We start from the raw sequence: 22,322 nt of genomic DNA, 5'->3' as shown, positions 1-22,322 counted from the left end.
TGCGTGCCTCATAATCAGATCGTGGTTGTGGGATGTAAAACACCATAATTATATTTTAGTCAACATTATAAGTACTGCTTTATGTCGTAATTTATTGTTTGCTTATGCAGAACAGGGGCCCTATAACGTAAAACTATTCCAGTACGTTTTCATTCAAATCTCCTGGCATAAAACTTGCGCAACCGCCGACGCAAGCACCGGGCTGCCACCCGCATAGTTCACTGAACAGACCAATAAAACGCTCTCCTCGTTCATAGGAGGTCACTCTTGTTTGCTTGAAAAAAACGAATAACAGTGCCTACACTTAGCGGCTTGCCATATGTAATTGGCTGACAAGTGGCGAGGAGCACGCTCAAGTGGAGAGTGATTGATAGGGCCGAGACAGTGCACTGAAAGTTGATAACCGGAAGAAGAGAGTGGTGCTGGCGTCTGCGATTTGACCGCTTTCCCTTACTTAGCTTGCGGTGGCTGGTTGAAAATCGCGGCGGCATGCAATGGAAGCTTAAGAATGACGCTAAAACGGATCCTCAGCAAAGAAGGGTTGCAGAACGAGTTTCTAAACGTGCCGAAAGGGCTCGAAAACGTTACACGGCCACGGAAAATGTTCTATTATACGCAATTGGAATGCATCATGTAACCGCACAAAAACAAGGGACAAAGAAGGAACACACAAGACAGTCTTGTGTGTTCCTTCTTTGTCCCTTGTTTTTGTGCGGTTACATGATGCATTCCAATAACGACAACCAACTAGCCCGCTTATCCCTGTTAAATATATTATACGCAAATAAACCCATGCTCTCCGGCAAGTGCGAGTAGCCAGCGCCTTAGCGATCGGCGGCAGCCATCTTTTATTCCTTTCGGAACGGGGCAACTTGTGGCTATTCAGAAGAAGTTTTGTTTGGCATAATAATGCATCTTAAATGCGTTCGCGTCACTTTGACGCGGTGAGTTTTTGCGGTTTTGTGACGTCGCGTGACAGGCAGCTGAAGTGCGTGCAGCCCGAAATCTTTTGACGAATAACCAGGGGCTAATGGCGAAAGGAGCCGAATCAGAAATAACTATTTTTCTTTTGTTTGGTCAAATCATACGTAATCAGTTTGTACGCACGTCATGTGAGATGGGGAGCTATCAAAGTTTTCGTGACGTCGCTTGACAGACAGGTGAAGTGGGGGTGGTCCGAAAACGTAAGTCATCTATTCGGCTAGAAACATACGTACTTGCGCTAATCCCACCATTCCCCGGTTAGGGGAATGGGGGGGGGGGGGGAGTTGCAAAAGAAATGTTGGCATTAAAATACGCTACGAAATAAGCTTTGAACCTGCATCTCATTGGCATTACAGTAACCCAGCAATGTAGGATTCAGGCGAGAATCACAACTGCGTTACAGTCCTTTAGCTGCCTTTAGAAGTAACACAAGCGCTAATGTGGCACGTGAGACATGAAATGTAAGTGCTTAGATGGTCTCCTCATCCCAGCAAATGCGACTAAGGAAACTTGGCTGATTTTTTGCTTCTCGAAGTAGGCGAGCGCACAAGGTGTTAATAATTAGCCTTGTTAGGCAGCCTTTTGGTGATTCTAGCGGCTGAATAAGACTATTTGTTGGAGTGGTAATGAGTGTTTAGCTTTAGCTTTAGTTTAACAGTCTCTGGATATCATTTAGAAAGTACTAAACGTGTAAAAATGCACTCTATATTTCCATTTATATCAAGTGTTCTGGAGTAGGCACGTTTAAGCAGTACAGTTACCTGCCGATGGACCGAGGAGGGATTTTATAAATGGACGCTGTTATCATGTGGGAGAACTACCGCGGCAATCGTTGTGCAGTGCGCAGTATTTCTTTCTGTGCAACACAGACAGTCAGGGAGTAAACAAATAAGTACATTTTTATTAGAACGTATACTTCAGCAGACAGAAGTGGCTATGCCTGCGAGTATTATTGCGGTAAATACGATGATAACATTGTTAAAAACGAGTACTGGAAGTAATGAGATACAGTCAAGAGCACATATAACACAGTTGAGAATGAACACGTGTCTGTGGCACGATGCGAGAGTAATTTAATGCTTTACAATGATGAACACTACACTCACATTCACATAAAAGCTAAACATGCTTTCCACTTTGAAACGCAGGCAGGCGAGAAGTTCCTTTCAAAATTGATTTTCTTTTCCACTTTTTCTTCTATTTGTGAGCCACACAAACAACCGTGACGTAAATATTCAAACTGTGCGCATGCCCATCAATATGCACAAGTTTAATAAATTGACGCTTTCGCTGGCATGTAATGCATCAAAGGTATTATGATACCTCCGACGATCGAAAATAGGCTGTTTTGTGTTCAACACCACCTTCACATAGGCTTTCCTGCAACACACTCCTCAACGCAAGTGCAGCGTTGATCTCACACCGGGCTTTGTCAAGCGCCACACGTACGTGACTCACTAAACTTAACTGCAAAGGTCTTCTCTCTGTCCTGAAAATAAATTGCTGGCTCCTAAACAACCACTCAAAGAGAAAACGAAACACTTTGTTCCTTGTCAGATAGGAGTCCACAGGAAGATGAATGCTTGCAGTGATTGACGTTGGCCGAACAAAGAACGCCATTGGACTCCCCATTTCGACAAGGTATGTCGTCTATTTCAGGTACGCAACCAGCTGCTGCTCTGGCAAAGACAGTCATGCTTGTCGAAATGGTGGCTCTAATGAGTTTCTTTGTTCGACAATTATTGATCACTTTGTTCCTTGTGTAGCCTGTCGACGTCGCTTGGAGGAAACGCCCCGTCGACACAGCGCGTGCGCACTATATCTTCACATCGCCACCCAGCCTGCCTCCGCGATATTTTCCAAAGTTAGGTCTCAAATCTGTGCACCAACGTAGAAACTCGGCAGATTCCGTCACAGTTCATTCCGTCGCAGCCGCTTATTGGTGATCACGCCCATGACGCCACCGTGTTTCGTCACACCCACGTCGGTCTCTTGAGGACCGAACTGCGCAGACGTCACACCTGCGTAAGCGACGTCTTGCAGGACTGGCCGCCGACTCCTCCACGTGTGATGGGCGACGAGGACCAGCGCCTGGCGTCGCTTTTCTTGTTGGACGACACCATCCCTGATCCTCGGACAACGCGCCTCCTGTGCATTCCTAGGATGGCGAGGAACTTAGAGCGGAACTTGTGGCTGAACACGCTGTAGAGCAGCGGGTTGCAAGCTGATGACGTGTAGGCCATCATGTTGACGATGATTAGGTACGTCCAGGTCTCTTCGAAACGTTGACTTGAAAGCGTGTTGTATAGAAGCAAGACCTGCACAGAGGCGTTAATGTTTCGGAGGTAAATAGTTTGGACACAAGTAGCGCTGGCTATCTCGAAATGATAGGAATAGAAAGGAACAACAACGAAAAAAAGATAATAAAATATACAAAGTGCTGTCAAGTTCACAATTAAAAGGCAAAATACTAAAAGACCGTATATCACAAAGAAAAAATAGAAAAAACAAGTTATTAGTCTACAAGGATAACGCAAGCCTGTACGTGTAATGCCAACACAGAGGAAAGTAAAAGAGTACATTAACTAGCGTTCACATGAAATTGATCAATTCGCTGTCTACGACAAACTCTCGTACAGCTGAGAGCCGATCTCTGTTGGTTGGACCACTACCAGAGACCTAGCATTTTCTGCACAGAGAAGAGGCACCTTCTCACCTTTCACGTTTCAGTTCCCGGAATCATGACTACCATTCTAGCGTAACTCAAATAAAGCTTCACCTTTCACTTCAGCTGCTAAGTAATCGTCGCGACATAGCTCCTTTGTCGTTATTTCATAAGTACGCCCACCACACTAACAAACGCACCCTACGCCTAAAACATCATCGCACACGCCACATAGATTATACAGCCATCTTAGCTTTACGCGCATTTAGGGTAAAGCTGAAGCATTTAACGCGTCTGCTGTTCCTTGTGCCATTCGTCTCTGGAAGATCATCCCCGATAACATAGTTGAGGAAACTGACCGTGAAAAATTCAGGCACTCACTCAACTCGCTTAATCCTTGTTAACGAATGTTATCATACCCACTGTTTGGTTTTATTTTTCGTACCATTTCCTTGCACTGTAATACGTTTGTTACAAACTTATGAAGTTTTTTTTTTTATTGTTCTGATACACACTTGTATGTCTCTAACATGTTTCTGTCATCTTTAGGCTATGCACCAAGCCGATGTCTTCTTTTTCTCTCTACCTTCATATTGTCATGAGATTTCCTCTTTTACGTGCTTACTTGCTTCTATGCCCCCCTTACTCAATGCCCCATGTAGGGCCCTTGTTAGGTATTTTACAAATAAAACAAATAAACTGTTTTGACCACTGCGAAAGGTATCTTGCTGCTGGTAAAGTTGCGAGCACTCAGCAAGACAGCGCGCAACAGAAGCTGATAATGTGCAAGTTAGCAAATTTCTTAAATAAGTACTACCTTTATTTGTCTGAGATTTAAAAGAATATATAAGCTGATATTAAGACTGCTGTTCCAGTTAATAGCTTTGCGTACCGCATTTTTCCACCGTGCCCAAATACATACTAGAGATCCAGCATCGTTGTAGTCGTAGTTTGCTTCGATATGAACGTAGTTGCTTGCTTTCATTTTTATCTGAGACAGTATAGCTTCCTGTGTTTTCTTTCTTATTGTTCATCTCATAACTTCCTTCCCCCTGCGTAGGGTAGCACGCCAGACGTGCGTCTGGCTGAACTTGCTGTCTTTTCATTCTCTTCATTATATATATATATATATATATATATATATATATATATATATATATATATATATATATATATATATATATATAACGCTTATAAATGGCCCCGCCTAGTACGAGTCAGCGCTGGCTGGCCTCTACGAATTATCTATCTGATGTACCTCTGAAGAAGATAACCGGAACTTCACTTCAGAAACGCTAATCTTGTGTGACGCACCTGATGAGGCGAAAAGCTGATGAAGTATACAGCCACTCCGGCCACCAACATCTTGATGACACCGCGGCGGGCCTTGACCGATCGCGCGTACTTCTCACGACCAACGGCCGGCGCCATTGAGCGGAACGACTCCGCGCTGAACAGCCGTAGGCCCACGATGGTGTACAACACGCACTGTCAAAGGAATCAGAGTGATTACGTTATTATTCACTCCATAAATGCTAGCTGACCATCGCAGTAAGCAAAGAAAGTTCGCCCATAGCGGAATTCAGAAAAGTTCTCCGATAGCGAACCTCTCACGGCCAAAATAAATATTCATCACATCAGGAGGCTTACCATAGCGCTGAAGAGAAGAATTTCAAAATCTTGTTTTTATCGATAACACTCCCTGATGTATCAAACGGGGACATTTTATTTGCGGAGAACAAACGGCTAGCACTTTCAAATAATGATAAAGCTACCAAGCAAACATACAAATTTTATTCAAGCATCACAGGATGTTTATGAGCGCGGACAAAAAGACTTTAGCAGGCTTTGCTGCGTTCGTGCCTCCAGTATAGATGGCATAGAGTGAGAAGAGCGTGGCCTAACTAAACAGGTTGCAGATTTGTAGTACGTGATTTTTACTACGTATTTATTCACAGTAAACATAGAAAATAATTATGTTTGTCTAGCACAACAATTAAGAAATTCATATAGAAAAATGTATGGAATGACAACTATCACATTGAAGAGAATATATAAAAAACAAGAATAGGTTTACTAATGAAGTAAGAATACAGAGTTAATAGCTCTAGGTATAGGATACACAAAGATATGAGTTATAGGTAACGCAAAAAAGAAAAAGAAACTCCCTTGTCCCGATACAAGATAGCATGAACACTAAAGCTTACAGTCTTGTGAGAATCACAAGTATGTCGTGCTCAAAATTGTGTACATTATTTCGGTATTATCAGTGTTATCGCTTGACACCTAATTTAGGAAAGATGGAAAGCGAAATTTTAACATTTCTTTTTCGATTATTCGTGCGGCATGTATCAATTTTGCACTCTTCAGGTATACGTGTATTGCATAAAGGATGGTTTTCTTGAAGTCCCGCCAAACTGTATAATGTATCGGTATGCGTAGATGCGTCAGATTTGTAATGTCGAGCAAGTCAGTACAAATACAATGATTTCACGCTGATAATGCTGAATTTATGAAAAAATTCCCCAGTGTGTGAGGCAGAAGGGACTTTTCTGGCTATACGAGCGGCTCGTTTTTGTAGCCGAAGTCGTCTAGTTATGTTTTCGAGCGTTGTCGTAGAGCAAACTAAAGCGCCATAATTCATTATCGAGTAATATAAAGAATTATATAAAAGGTTATTTAAAAAGACTTGAGAAGGTGAGCAGTGTCGGCGCAAGCCAGTCGTACGAGAAAGTGTATTTCTAACGTTTTAAAAGGGGGAAAAGCTTCTACTTGAGTTTTAGCTATCATGAGGGGCGCAAGATGGAAACATTTTTGACCGGGCAGAATACTACAGCTTTAGTGTTTTGAACATTTATATTTAAATCGTTTTCAAGAGCCCAGCTATTAATTACGGGCTAAAGTCTTATTGGCTCTCAGCCAACACGACACTTGAAACCCCTGAAAAGAATAAACTGGTGTCGTCGGCCTATATTATGTACTTTTACGCATTATCAATATTCACGAGTTCATTAATGTATGTATGAAAAGGAAAGAGCCTGAAATGCTCCCTTGAGGAACACCTGAAGTTTGCGGTTTTACCGAACAATGATATCGGTTAATGTCAACGAATTGTGTGCGATGTTGTAAGTATGAAGAGATTAAAGACAACACTTTCCCACGGTGACCGTAGTGCTCGAGTGTCTGAAGAAGGGTGCGAGGATTGATGAGATGGAAAGCTTTAGTAAGTCTAGGAAAACTCCCAGAACCATATTTTTATATTCAAAATTTTCTAGTGTAAATTCCTTCTGAGTAAGGAGTACTAGTTCGGTCGACATGCTTGGGCGCAAATCACACTGTAACGAAGTTATTATTTGGTGATCAGAAAAACATGTCATGCACTTAAGGATTCTTTTTTAAAAGTCTTTAGCGAACACAGGCAGAACAGAAATGGGCCGATAATTGGACACACAATCCTTGTTCTCCCTTTTTATAAGTTACAACAATCCTAGCGGATTGCACGTTACGTGGAAAAACGCCTGATAATAAAAAAAAATGCTAAATATCTGTGTTAGACAGTGTGCAACGATATCAATAGTGTACTTGACAACTACTAGTAATGCGTTCGTAAAGCTTGCTAATCCGCAACGGCACACTTAGGGGCGAAAGAAAGCATGTCAACCGAAAACTTCCGCATCGACGACCACTCGACTAATGACTGATTTCCTAGTACCGCTACCATTCCTGGCGTGCCTGCATCTATCGTTCTTTGATATGACCTTGCTTTCCGCTTTGCCCGGGGAGTCTTCGTCGAGTGTATTACTACAATTCACTCCACAAGTGTTACTATGATACACCAAAGCCTTCGTGTGCTGTATCTTGTTTCGTACTTTTGTTAATGACTTCATAAAAGTTTCTTTTTTTCTTTAAACTTAAAACACGTGAATTCAAACTTGTGCGACTTTTCCGCCCGTTACGCGTAGGTAGTGCTATACATAGCTCATTAAAGCGACGTGATGTTGTTTGGTACAGTTGATCAGAATGTAGCGTAATCATTTCCACATGCGGCAATGGGCGAATTTATGCGCTACAGCCCAACTGAGATAAACTATATTGATTAATCAGTCGTCAGCTTGCTGCAAGACCACACTGTAACGTGGACTTGGCTGTCTCAATCACTACAATTGAGGAATAGCAAACACTTATTCCTTACAGTTATCGCATTTCACTCTTGTCTAAATGAACATAGCTGTTGAGGTGCTTATACGGTGCGTCCCAGGTAATTTTAGCCAGAGATTAAAAATAGGCAGGTGCCCTGTAACTGGACAATACAAAGGTAATGTTGCTTGCCATCGCTTGGAGATACTCAAACTATCTTTTTCATTCCGCCTAATTATATCACTGGCCTTAATTAAATAATCAACTTCTCAAATATTATAATTATAAGAAAAGTGTCAAGAGAAAATTGTAGAGCTACATGAAAAACTCCCGATACAGCTTTCTGTTGCACAATGCGGGCTACATAAAAGTTTTTCTGAGCGTGAAAGAAACCCACAAGTGCACGCAAAATTGTCGCGCGACAGGCCACTCGAGGCACTTTGCATGTAATCGCTGGCTTCTTTCGCACTCAGAAAAACACTTTTATGTAGCACGTATTGAGCAACAGAAAGCTTCATCGGAAGTTTTTCATGTCGCTCTCAAATTTTCTCATTAACACTTTTCATCTAATAAGATTTGACATGTTGATTAATTAAATAAGACCATTTATGGGAAAAAAATTATGAAAAAAATTATTTCAGCATCTCCAAGCGACGGCTAACAACATTACCTTTGTTCTGTCCAGCTACGTGGCAGTGGTATATTTTGAAACTCTGGCTGAAGTTATTTGGTACACCCTGAATATAGAATTCGCTACTCTAAAAAACCTAAACCCTTAATTTCACCTTAATTTGCAATGTTAACGCTGCCTTAATCCCTTGTGCGCACAGTATATCACGCCCGGGGTTCAACGGCTGTGGGAAATTAGACCGCAACACCTGTTTGCATTTCACAGCTTTGAACGAGAGCTCATACTTAACAAAACAGAAAAAAAAAGTTTCCCGAGCCAAATATTTCCTGCAGCGGAACTCTCGCCCATGGATGTGCGCATTATTACACGATAGCGAGTACGCTGCGTTGGTTGACGCACGCAGTGCGTTGAAAGCTTCCGAAGAGTGTCACACGTTGACCACTGCTCAAAAGAGCTCTCACCTGAATCACGAGTGGCAGAAGGTAGAAGAGTAGGAACTCGGCGTACTTGAACAACACGAACGCTTCGAAGGAGGGGAAGTGCATGACACACGGTGCAAACCCAGGTCTGACGCCGTGTATCTCGTGGTAGACGAGGTTTGGCGCCGCCAGCAGTGCCGACAGAGGCCACAGCGCGCCGATGACCAGTCTGACCCGCTTGCGACAGCAGAGCAGATGGGCCCGCATCGGGTGCACGATGGCAACGTACCTGCACGTCACAACGCAGGTATAGCTGCTCAGTGTGTGCCTCAGGGTAAGAGACCCGAAAACACTGGACGAAATGGCATCAATTAAAGAAATATATATATCCCAGTTCTGCCTCGAAATTTAACCTAACTACACGGTATTTCCTAGGCAGCAGTTTGTGCTAGTTGGTCCATAATGCCTAGAGGCCGAGGAGAGCTAAGATAAGCGAATCGAAATGTACTTTGTCGTCGCATTCTGTACCTCTCTTCGTCTTTTTAGCTCTATACTAAATTTTGACCATGCCACACAGTAAACAGCCTCCTGTTTTCTCATCCCTTACTTACATTGTGCCATAACTTGTTGACACTCTTCCTAATTTCTAAACATAAATCATTAAAATTACTCCTTCTACTGTAACATCCAACTTGAGCACTTGTACGCTTATAGTTGTGTGAGGCGAAGCATCTATAGGGGACACTTAGTATAGCGAGGGCAACATTATGAACTTTAGCGGGGGTCTAAGTGTCCCCCCATGCGGAATAACCCATTCCGCTGGACGTTTGGAGACGATCTCGCAATTACCTGTGCCAAACTTAGAAGGCTCTTAAGAGTTGTGTGATTATCTAAGTGCTAGAATGCTCGTCTCCCACGCTGTGGATATGGGTTCGGAATCTCGCAGTGGTGTTGTGTTTTCATCGTGCGGTTGGTACTGCGAACCCAGTTATGTTCACTCGCCTCGAGAAGTGAAGAAACCTGGCACGAACAACCATTATATGTATAGAATAATACAAAGTACAGTTTTACTCAGGGTCGATGCCCATCTTTAAAGGTTGCAATGACATTTCACTTCGTGAAAGCGGGTGACGCGCAAGCGTATGGGTGCTATAGCGCACACGAAGCTATAGGCCCTCGGTGCGCCTAGACGCCTGCGCTGTCCGCATCACAGATAGTATTCAAGAGAGGGCTCGTGTGGCCAGGCCCTACGCAGCAGCCACCGGAGTAGGACGCCCCCTTGTAAACATTCGCTTCCTAACTAAATTAACAGGCAGGTTGCCCGCGTGCACAGGCAAACATGAACACATCACACTCGATTACCGTGGACACTCCCTGTCAAAACGCTGATGTGAGCAATCGCGGCAGTGGCAGCGGGCGAATTGATCTTCATGCTGTCTAATGCCCGAACGCAAACTGAGCGGCGAGAACCCACCGCACGCAAAGCTACAAGCCATCAGTCCACCTAGACTGTGCCTCCAAAGCAGATCGCTTTCAAGATAAAGCCCGCGCGACCGCGCGTGGCCGAAGTACGACGCCCTCTTCGCTGCCCCGGTTGCATGCGCGCGACGGAAGACGGCGCGCTTCCGCCCCGCTTTTCCCCCTTGCGCGCGCGAGATTGAGCCGCCATCGCCGGTTCGCCATCGCACGCTTTCACTCGCACACAGCGTACGGCGCGTGAGGACTACGTTATCACGAGACGAACCCGGTACGTCCGGATCGCAAACAAAATCTCGAGCAACTGCCAGAGGAGGTCAACCCTTAGCGCCTCCGCCTACCTCCCTCCTCCGCGACGTTTCGCTTCATTTCTCCTTCCCCCTTCGCTCAACGTCACCTGGTCTTTTCTCTGGGCGGCGTAGCTTTGTCCCGCGCTCTCAGCGCGCTCCTTCGTACTTCCCCGGTGCGTGATTCGCTTCCCCTCAAGTCACCTTCCTCCTCCGCTTCCTTTGCGGCTTCGAACAAGCATTCCCCGATTGCGCTAGCTGGCCAGTTACGCTTGCGCGCAAAACGCTCTGTAATATAAAGATTCGCATGGACATTTATGTAGGATTAAGTGTAATCGCTGAGTAGCTTTTCACCAAAACAACAAGCGCAATGCGCACTGGAGTCTCGTCGCAAAATAATTGCAATCGTGGCGTTGTCGATATAAACAGACAAAAGCAAGAAATGGGGAGAGCGTGGATTTTGAACACCCTCTGCACCTTGTTGGCCTTTCCTAACCTAGAAAGGATGTGGGCCAGCCTTTATACACATGCACGGCTAGGTGCGACCATGTGATTTTATTGCAAGACCACGCGATTCTCTGAACACTTCGTGATAAAAACAAATATGGCGGTGGGATTATGCACAATCGAATACCCGCCCTTTTAAACATTCTCTATTGTTTTTTTCTAATAAACGCCACAAGAGACACCTTAAGCTTAAATGTCATTGCACGATACTGTTGAAATCCAGTGCCGTACGTTACTATTACCCGCATTACTTTTCCTTACTTTTGGGACACAACTTATGTGAATCCTTCAAGCAAGCAATGTTGAAAACGTTTATTAATACGTGAATACGTGAACCCATCAGTTTCGTTATTAAAAGCTCGAACTTCGCTGATCATCATTTGAGATTTCTATTTTTTCTCAGCTTCTTCACTACAACAAAACTATGTACTAAAAATGGCTGCAAGAAGTTCCACTCTACTACTCATCATGGAAGAAGTTTCCGCCATTGTCTCAATGCGTTCACTGAACCAAATCGACATAAGGCGAGAAAATGTCCTTTAACCGTATTTACGTATCCCTCTTTGATTATTGCTTACACAGCACGCGCATATAAGATGAGTGCGCCCTGTTCTTAAAGTTGGAGTGGCCCAGCTGTGGACGATCGATGTCCCCGCCCACACACACCACACAGCTCTACCACCGACCGAACTTGTGTCTCCATCTATCGGCACAATAGCAAATAACAAAATCCTGATTCCCCTGTTTTACGCGACGTAGCAAAAACTGTACACTGGATACTTGAAGTTCCCTTCATCAGAGCAAGATAGAACATGTGGCACAAAGCTTTGCACACAACGAGCCTCCCCTCCCCTCTGCCCTGCATGAACGGATGCTGAAATCTAGCCCGTTATAAGGAAGGTCCCTTTAATTACGCTGTGCCGAAGACAAGTGAGAGCACGTGTAAACTGCCAAATCAAGCTTTATTTATTCATGCATGCATGCATGCATGTATTCTCCTTTACGGGCACGGGATGACGTCTCCTTTCCGTTTCGTTCGCCTAGCGCAGGGTTTAGTCAAAGTCCAGGGATGGTTCGGTGGCTTTAGCGTCCCGCAGCTGAGCCCGAGTTTGCGGCCGTGCTTCTCAGCCACCGTGGACACATTCTCCCTTGTGGTCATGAATTCAGGAATTTCCCTGTATCGAGAATAGGATGCATGGTAAAGAACTCCAGGCGATCCAAATTAATCCAAAGCCTTCCACTAAGGCATCTCTCGTCTTTTTTACTCCGACAGCAGCCATAATAGCTTGGAAGATGAGTTCGCTGTAGCTCTATGCTCTTCCCGTTGAGCCATTTTCAGAGCCACCTCTTCGTATGGATCATTACGACATGATAAGAAATATTGAAGGTTACCACCTCCATTGGCAGCCGAACTCACAGCATTGCGACAGTTGACAGACGGAAGCTGGACGTACTAACCACTGAGCTGACGCTCAGCTTTCGCGTTCGGCAATTTTCAGTGCGCTGCTCAGACTACAGAGAGTAGTGGCGTATTTGCAAGTATATATCAGAGGTGGCAGCAGCGGTAGAAGAGCAACAATATATCGTGTGCATTGCAAAGAAGTTCTGCTTAAGAAAGTAGTCATGTCCGCTGTTTGTGTGTACTGTTGTGGCAGTAAATTAGTTTAGAACCGGATGAATTTCTGATTTCGCTTATTTTATTTTAAGGTGAAGCTTTCTCCCGAACGTTTCTGGCCGTGGCTACGTGCAGCGGCTGCTGTCTTACCCAATAGCTCACACTTCAAAAATTGAATTACATGTCCTCTGAAGGGATCGAAACTCCGCCACGCGGCAGCAGCCCTATGCTCGAACCACAATCGCACTAGTACTTCACCGTATCAACGCCAACTATATCTTTGGGATGATCACCGCATGTGTCACATTGCGAAGGGGAGGTGCGCGAGATCACATGTGAGCGCATGTTTCCTCTACGCCAAAGACGCAGGAATTAATAAATGTATAGCATTTCAATAACCACTTCACGAAAAGTTCGCTTCACATGGATTCTCTCCACCTCTTCGTAGATTTCTGCCTAACTATCATCCTCAGTGAAGTGATGCAATCTAGTAACACCGGCACTGTGTCAGCAGGAACACGTCAGAATCTAAGTGGCACTGCCACCAGTTCGGATTGCGTGGCATGCGTAGTACCTGTCATACAGCGCACGAAACCATGTTGGTCACGTGGAAAAGTGCTTGAGACAATCGCTTCTAACCAAGGCAAAGGACTGAATGAACTCGGGGGCTTTACGTGCCAGAACCACCGTTTGATTACGAGGCACACCGTGGTGGGGACTCCGCATTAATTTTGACCACCAGGGCATCTCTAACGTTCCCCCAATGCGCGGGACACGGGTGCTTGGCAAAGCCCGATTTCTATTCACCACTCTTGCACGCGACGTCGTATGCGCATTCCCCTGTTCCAGGTTGTTATCGTATTATAAAAAAAAATTATGGAGATACAACGAACACGTTGCAATTTATGTGAAACGAAGCTTTAGTGCTGCCGTTATTTAAATACAACTAATAGCAATGCATATGATTGTGTTCATTGAATGCAGCGCGCAATGATATGCTATGTTTATGTTTCTTCGAAGTAATGCGCACAAATTTATTATCATGCGCATTTCATGTTTATGCACTACCGCTCACAAGCTATGCCCAAATGAAAACGCCAAATCAGAAAGATACACAGTGGGGCGTATCTGAGCAGCGACGTCAAGAGGATGAAGGTGACGTGTGATTGTTGACGAGGGAAGAATGGCGACCACAGGTCTATGCTCAGAGAAGCACGACACATACCCAGCTATTTTAATGATGATGTGCAAGTTGTGTCATTGTAGTATATAGCCATTCTGAAGAATTGGTCAAAAAATGGGCCTAGTGGCATGTACTGGGTGGCCAAAATGAATTAAAATCAAGTAAATAATAAAACTGTTGACTATAATGCAGTATTCTATTAAGAGGTCGATATGCTTTAGTAATATCTGTATGAGGCAACATTATATGTTCAGGTTTTATGTAGAATTTTTAAAACTAATACGCAGGTACCCATGCTGACACAACCTTGTCGGTCAGCATGCCTGAGTTTGCCCGTTTGCTGGTATTTGCATTTGGTGCACATGTCACCTTCGCTTTTACAGCCCCAAATATACGCCGAGATAACGACAAACCCAGCAGAAGCAGCAGCAGCAGCAGTCATCCGAAACCCACGAGGTTAGGCGAAACAATTAAGCAAATAAAGCTTCACTCTAATGCGTTCGAACAGCACTCTCCTTCGGCTTTGTTTCTTACTGCAGCATCTACGACAGTGTTGCGCTGCAGCTACTCCTAGTTTTATTCAATAAGAACTGTGAAAGAAAACAAATCTATTTGTCGGCGACATTGCGTCCCTCCTTTCCTACTTTCTTTTTTTTTTTCTGTGTCTGACGCCCGGAACGCAATTTTAATTTAAGAAACGCTCATGGAAACACCATTTCCTCTCGATTCCGTTGCATCTATTCATTTCTTTTTTTTTCTTCTTTTTTTTTTTTTAACCAGTGGTTCCGCTGCGTCCACTCAGGCTGCTGTGACGAACCTCCTACACGAGCGATGACGTTCGCTGCACTTCGGGAAACGAGCAGCAAACACTTATCGCGTCGTCGGCGAAATCGAAAATCTCGGAGGTGCTCGGCGGAGCATGTGATGTCAGCCTGTCGGTGAAATGAGTGTTTGCAGAGAGTTCCAGATATATATGGTTGTGAAACTGGAGCGGCTACGACTTGAGCAACGAGACGCGATGACAGGCGCTTCCTCTGACCTTGGTCTTGGCTGTGACGAACGCTTTCCGAGTGGATCCTTGCGCTGACACGCTTGGGGGCACGTCTTGAAGACCCCCGGACACGAAGCGCAAGTAGAGTTGCCCGTGCTTTGGGAGAATAGGCGCGCTGAGAACGCCGACTGTGATCATCAACAGAAGAAGCCGGAAGTGATTGCTAAGATGATGGAGGCCGTCTCTGTTGGGCAATTTTTGCATTTATTTGCCCACTGTGTTATTACAAATCAATTCTCTAACGCTTAACGCCTTTGCTGTTCCCGCTGGGCAAGTCTAAAGGGAAGAGCTTTTATCTATAGCTTTCTTCATCAGTGTGAGGATGACAAATAAACATTATTATTATTATTATTATTATTATTATTATTATTATTATTATTATTATTATTATTATTATTATTATTATTATTATTATTATTAACAAAATAATACAAACAATTTACCTTATCTTTTTCTGATTTCTTCCCTCGTTTTCATTATTCATTCTCACCCAATTCTGGTTCTTTTGATTCTGTCCTACCTATTCTAAGCTAGTGTAGATGTGCCACTGACACATATACATCTACCATCGAATGCGATGGGGGAAGTAGCTCATCAGACTGTTCTTCTGCCAGTTCTTTTTAGAGGGAAGAGTAGCTAAAAGCGATCGTTTGTAATGAAGCTTCGCAAAAGTCCACAAACAGCTCTATGGAATACAGTCAGTGACTGCAGTAAAACGGAGAAAAGAAATTAATGCAGTACTCAATTGGACACGTCGTCAGTAACATCCCCGTAAATCCTCTGCAAGGACACACACAGTAAATGATTTATTTTGACCTGCCCTGGTTCTTGGCCAATCCCCAAGAGTGTATACGTGGCACTGAGAGACAGGCTTACATATACATCTACCATCGAATGCTATGGAGGAAGTAGCTCATCAGTCTGTTCTTTTGCCTGTTCCTTTCTGCAGGAAGCAGCAGCTAAAAGCGCCTGTCTGTAATGCAACTATGCAAAGATAAACGCACAATTCTATATAAGACTGCAAGAAACAGCAGTAAAGCAGAGAAACAAAATCATTTCAGGCAGTAACTAATCGAATGAATATCGTCGACGACATCCAGGTAAAAGCCCAGCAAATATATACTGTGTACGAAAAACTATGTATTCTAGCCTGCCCTGGACCTTGGTCAAGCTTCAAGAATGGACATGTTCCACTGACACGTAGGCTTTACATATACAGGGTGTTGTCCTTTTTACATTCTTTTAGAAAAAATATTTTTTTTATGAAAAGGATTTGACCATGAAACAACTTGCCGTTCCCCTCGGGCGGCAGGTTGTTTCTTCGTCCACTTTCATTTCCATTAATTTATCGTTTGTTTATTTCATTTATCAAGCACAAGTAATTTCCCCTACGTTCTCCTTCGTGTCAGTGTTTCTTGACTTCTTATGATATGACTAATAAAAATCGGGCCCCTCGGTTAACCCTCTTTCTTCTCGTTTATATATATGTATATATGATTCGCTTCTAGTTTTGACTACGCATTCCTCGTTCCAGGATAAGTTAAACAGAGTAGCCGCAAGGATGCTGCTCTAAATTTCTTCATATCTACTCCAGCTAACAACTACAATACAGCGGCTGCGAGACGTTGCAGTTCCGAGATGCGGGTTCACGTTTAGTATAGGGGGTACCTTAAATTGCGCCCCCCCCCTCCCTACAAAAGCTTTGTTCTTTTTGTTTTTTTGTTTTTTGCAAGAGACCTCCAGAATTCCGGGTTACACCGCCGGGAATCAAACCCAGGTCCTCGTGCTCTGCAGAACACCTTAGCCACTCTGAGAAGGAAATGGCCGACACGCCGGACAATTCGCAGGGCACGCAGGACAGACGCAGGACGCGCAGCGACATACCGCGTGAGCTTGTAATAATTGCTTTACTGGATAACAGGTTCCCGCATAATTGTTGCCGCCTACAGACAGTATGTACGATCCTTGTTTGAAGCTCGAAATGGGAATGCCGCTCTTCTTTTTTTCTATTCTTCTCAGCTATTGTCTCGCAACTCCAAATTGTCTAAATGAGCGAATTTGTCCAAATGGGCTCTACCCGAGTTGACATACCAACACCACAGAACTCGGCGCATCATAGCCGTAGTTGCTTTTTGGACTACAAAACTCTAAATAACTACGTACACCATAAGACGATGACGCATGCGTTCAGTGGGTCAACGCATAAGCATTATATTGTGGCAGGCGTCACGAAAATTCGGTTACGAGCGCTGCTACCGGAACGCCCGTTGCTCTCCTGGTCCCACTATAGATCCGCTCCACCTTTCTTGTCTAACGGTATTGTGTCTTTGGCACAACTGCATCGGTTAAAACATAATAGCAACATTTCAGAAAGTGCTAATAATATCTTGGCTTACCCACGGGGTCCCCTTACAACCACCATTTCCTTTTGTTTTTCGTCAAAACATCAACACCCCCCCCCCCGCCCCCCCCCCCCGCCCCGCCGTTTCCAGACTTAAGGACACAATTATAAATATATTGGAGCTTGATGAACAGGCTCTGCGATCTCTGATTCATTATTAACACTGTTAGACAGTGTATTTGCAACAATAAAAGACTGTGGCAATAAGATGAGCACAAAAAATTACACTAAAGAACGCATTAAATCTTTAATTTCTTATGCGGAAAGGTGCAGGAGACCTCTGCGCCCATAAAAATATAGTAACGCCAAATTTATACTGCAGTGTGGTCGTGAAATCTACAAGACAAACGGTAAGGAAATAAAAACTCAGAAACACTGCTGCATGATTATTAATTCTTCAACACAGCAATCGCGAACAGCATTTTTATCAGCAATGGCGACCCCGTTAATTATCTTATATTTTCTGGAAGTTCTTATCATTTCTGGCAAATTTTCTGTCCAACCTGACTGTTACTTATGCACACATATATTTAATTTATTATTAGGAAATTGCATCAACAGAAAAACAGATTAAAGATGACATTGCAGAAATGCTAGCGCATTTCCCTCACTTTCTGTGCCCACCCGCCGTGGTTGCTCAGTGGCTATGGTGTTGGGCTGCTGAGCACGAGGTCGCGGGATCGAATCCCGGCCACGGCGGCCGAATTTCGATGGGGGCGAAATGCGAAAACACCCGTGTGCTTAGATTTAGGTGCACGTTAAAGAACCCCAGGTGGTCAAAATTTCCGGAGTCCTCCACTACGGCGTGCCTCATAATCAGCAAGTGGTTTTGGCACGTAAAACCCCAAATATTATTATTATTATTATTACTTTCTGTGCCCATTTACAGAATCCCCATAGCCAGCGCGTCAAGACCATGCTCCGCAATGAAAACAAATGGAATTGTTTCGCTCTATGGGCACATTTCATACATCAAGATTCTAATAACAATGAGAGAATGATGGCGACTTGACTCTTTTCGACAACGCTGTGTTGGAGAATCCAATTATTTAATTAAAGAAAATGATGTGGCCATCCTTGCCTGTACAGCGATTCCCGAAGTACAGCTCACTGTCCGTCGCTCCCTGTATAAGGTCTTACGTGCTCGGTATCGTTGGCAAGCCGTTACAATACGTGAACGATTTGCAGGGCAATATTTTAGTCCTCTACTTCTCTTTTTCTTGTTGTTGGACGCAGTGGAAGGAGGGGGGAAGAGAAGGCAATAATACGCCTTCCACAGTGATAAATGCAAGATCTAACTCGTTAATTGCAACGTTTCTACTAAACTGCATTTCTTTTTTATTGCTTTTCCCAATTACCACATTCTTTTCTACATTTTGCTTTTGAAGATTCGCACTATTCTGAACTTCGTCAAGCGTGCTTGCATAAACTTTGGATAGCCAGTGTTTTAAGGTCCTTCACACCTTCCACATCCGATTGCTATTGAAATGTTTATATTTTGCTTTTACTTGGTCATCTTCCGTGCGATGCAAAACAAAAATCGAATCCAGAACCAGGCCATTTCACTTAACCCCAAGGCGTCCGTATCTTCATGACCAGTGAGGGTGATAACAAAGTGAGAATACGAAAAACAGATGAAAATAAAAACAAATAAGTAGCATGCTGATTTAACACAGCTCTCCATATTTTGCATTAGGGCTTGACCGTTTCTTTGCTCTCTTTGTACTTTGTTCGCAGCAGAAAAAAAAACTCTTCTATATGTCAGCGCATAAATAATTTATCAGCTCGGTCGAGCAATGCATTTATTCTGTTGCATAAACTGCTTTCTCTTCGAAGCAGGGCAGGCTTTCTTCTTTTTTTCTCTTTACTCGGCTCTAGCGCATCCTTAAGCGGATAATGGAATCAGAATGAAAACATTGCTGGCAGCAAGTAACGGTTAACATGTTTGTGTTTCGGTGCCGCGCGTGAGTACACAACCCTCCATATGCCCTTGCTCGCTTGCTTGCTGCCTGTGAAAGCAGACAGTACGTGTGCGAGCGTTTACAGGCCAAGCTGCCTTGCTCGCAGGGTTGGTTCAATTATTTTAAGAATAGTCTGTTTCTCAATTCATTGCGGTATGGCACCATTTTGCTCTGGCGACCGAATAGATATCACGTTAACGATGCCCTGAAGCAATCCATTTCCCCTGACTCAGTGATTAAAGAAAGAACGTTCTCCTCATTGTGTCCCCATCACATAAACACCTTACAGAAAGGACACAGTACTAATACACCTGACACTGAAGCTTACACTAACCTAATGGCGCTTTACAATATTGATAGGAGAGCAGACTGGGACATCAGGTACATCCCAACACACCCGAACAAGTGTCGACGAGAATCACAAGACATGTTTCACGGTCTCTTTTGAGTAGCGTTTGTTGAACTACGTCTTCTCTTGGGTTAAGATAAGAGGCGCAGTCTTCGCGCGTCATGCCGAGATCCCTGTTGGCCTGGTCGCTTGTCCTTGTCGCCAAATCGAAATGTCACCAAAGGCTCAACAGAAGGAGCTGATTGTTCTCGAGCAGAAGCTCGGAGAACGCTGGTCGCGTTAAGGGAGGCCGCTGCAACAGTGCGACGGCGTCGTTCCAGCCTATGTCTCTGCCTTCCAGGTATGTCGCTACCATTAAAAGGGAGATCTCATGAGCTTCTGCGACTCAACATTTGTCGTGGTCAACCGCAACCGTGACTTAGAACATTGGGAGTGACGAAGCGATTAGCATTCCTTTTGACTGTAGGTGCTCTGTACTACCGTAGCAACGTCCAAAAGCTGATACGGCAGCACGAACCAGGCTACCGAAAACGTGCTCTCGCGTTATACCCAGCTCAAGGCCAAACGATCAAGCGAAACTCTTCTATCGCCAATGTCATTTGCGTACTGCTAACAGATATGCGCATAACTGTAGTTCACAGCTCTGCATACCGAAACCACGTGGATAAGGTAACAATGTAAAGGTCACGAGCATCTTTGCCTATTCCATGGTTCCAATGGTTGAAATCTGGAGCCTTTAGGGAGCTCAAGGTGAGTTCAAATATTCACGAGAGTGCATCGCTTTTATATTTGCAGTACATATTATCTGAAACTTATCATTGGCTAAGTGGTCAGCGTAGCTGTGGTTGTTCGGAGAAAGGCATATATAAAGGCACAATTGGCCATATTTGACCCTTGAGCCAATAAAATCCATAAATCATCATTTAAAGGCACAAGTGTTAGTTTTCCAGTGCTTGCCACCAAATTCGTTATGCAACGTTATGCTGTGATCGTCAGGTGGTTGTTGTTGTCCTTTAAACGTGTGGCTCATATCCACTAGGGGGATTGGGCAGACACCGGTGAATTCATTATGCCTTGTGGCCCAATGAATATGGAAATTAAATTTAACATGAAAATTTGCGATAACTGATAAACTCATGTGACAGACACAAATGACGAGCGGCACAATCTATGTGCCTCAACTTCATCTTTGTGGCTACAAACAGCTTCGCGTCGCAAATTGTCCGTTTTTAGAAAATGCTCGCTTATAAATGCAACAATTCGCGACAATGACGCACGTGCTCAACGTTTAATCACCTTGAAGTGTTTCTAAAGCAGTTAGTGCTTGAAAACATAGAATAGAAATAACGTCACGGAAACTTACGAAGTCACACGCACGAAGATTAGACACATCCATATGCTAACCATCATTCCCATGGCACAGTTGAACGATCGCCGCGCCAAAGTTTTATCAACTAACTTTTGTAAAAAAAATACTCTACGGCTCGGACTACCTTGCAGACCGGCATGGATAGAGTCAGTGCAGAATACAAGAACATGCGTCGGGCACACCGGAGGCTATCGAAGCGCTGAGACCGGTTGTAGCAAATCGTTTGAAATGACTTGCGTGTAGCGAAAGAATTGCGCAGGATATTCTAAAGCACTCGCAAAGTATTGGGGACACTTTGGACAGTGCAGTTGTAAATGACACCCCTATAGTACTACCGGGGAGGTGAGAACTGTCTTATGCAGCTTCGTTGTCCTTGAGGTGCAAGTTACTCTGATTTGCAGACATATATGAAGGGTGTTTTTGCAGGTGACCGCCTGCTCTGTACTGCTCATGCTCTACCGATTCTGCAGCAAGAGAGAATAGTGCGCCTCAAAAATATACTTTGTGGACTTCTGAGCGCTGGCTGATGTGATTATCTGGCATCACCACACTCTGCAACTAATTGTCGTAACTGACGCCAGCGTATGGGGATGATGAATAAACTTTATTGATCTGAGCAAGCGAAGCCCTTGCCCGAGTTGTGCGACCTGAGATAAAATAATTTAAATGAAGCGAGTGTATAAAATCAAAAATAAGGATAGGCATGTACACGAAGAAAAAAGAACGTAGTGTCTATCCACTTCTTCAGCACTGTTAATATAGGTAACATAGACCATTCAGTTGGCTTGAAGGAAGGCATATCATTAGGTTTCTATTGCGAACCTTGACCAATGCCTCTTTGTGGGTATGTGTCATACATAAAGGACAACAAAAGCAATCACAACCGGGACCACTACCTCCACAAACGCCGTCGAGCTGTTTTGTTTCCAAAGAATGGCTCTTACCCACATCTGGACGAAATGCACTTTTTCCAGAGTTGCCGCCCAATAATTTTTTGTCGTTTTTCTCGAAGGAAAATTGCGCCCATCTGCGAATGTTTACGACGACCAACACAGCATGAACCAGTCCAATATTTACTGCGCAGGATGCTGTGATTTGCTGCCGCGCCACTACTGCGCATTATAGACGAAACGGCAACTTTTCTGTACTTATGTAATCTAGCGCATATATAGGAATGAAAACCTCCCTTCGTTTTTTTTTTTTTGTAAGCGTGACGTTCCCCTATACGAATTTCATGTTTTCTTTGAAAGGAGGCACCCAACATTCAGCGGAACCTACTGGGAATTC

The 22,322-nt window shown here is 44.0% G+C and overlaps 1 protein-coding gene across 1 annotated transcript in view; it reads right to left on the bottom strand.

Moving 5' to 3' along the window:
* Positions 1-1,865: 1,865 nt before the first annotated feature.
* Positions 1,866-22,322, bottom strand: part of LOC142570857 (neuropeptide receptor 15-like) — a 32,437-nt gene continuing 11,980 nt past the window's right edge. The window contains exons 3-5 of the mRNA XM_075679167.1: positions 8,879-9,125; positions 4,964-5,137; positions 1,866-3,302 (exon numbers count right to left, since the gene is read on the bottom strand). Coding sequence (XP_075535282.1) covers positions 3,000-3,302; positions 4,964-5,137; positions 8,879-9,125 — 724 coding nt within the window. The 3' untranslated portion in view covers positions 1,866-2,999. The remainder of the gene's footprint in view (positions 3,303-4,963; positions 5,138-8,878; positions 9,126-22,322) is intronic.

Source organism: Dermacentor variabilis, chromosome 2 (assembly GCF_050947875.1).
Source record: "Dermacentor variabilis isolate Ectoservices chromosome 2, ASM5094787v1, whole genome shotgun sequence".
Taxonomy (NCBI): Eukaryota; Metazoa; Arthropoda; class Arachnida; order Ixodida; family Ixodidae; genus Dermacentor; species Dermacentor variabilis.
This window is presented reverse-complemented; position numbering and strand designations above follow the sequence as displayed.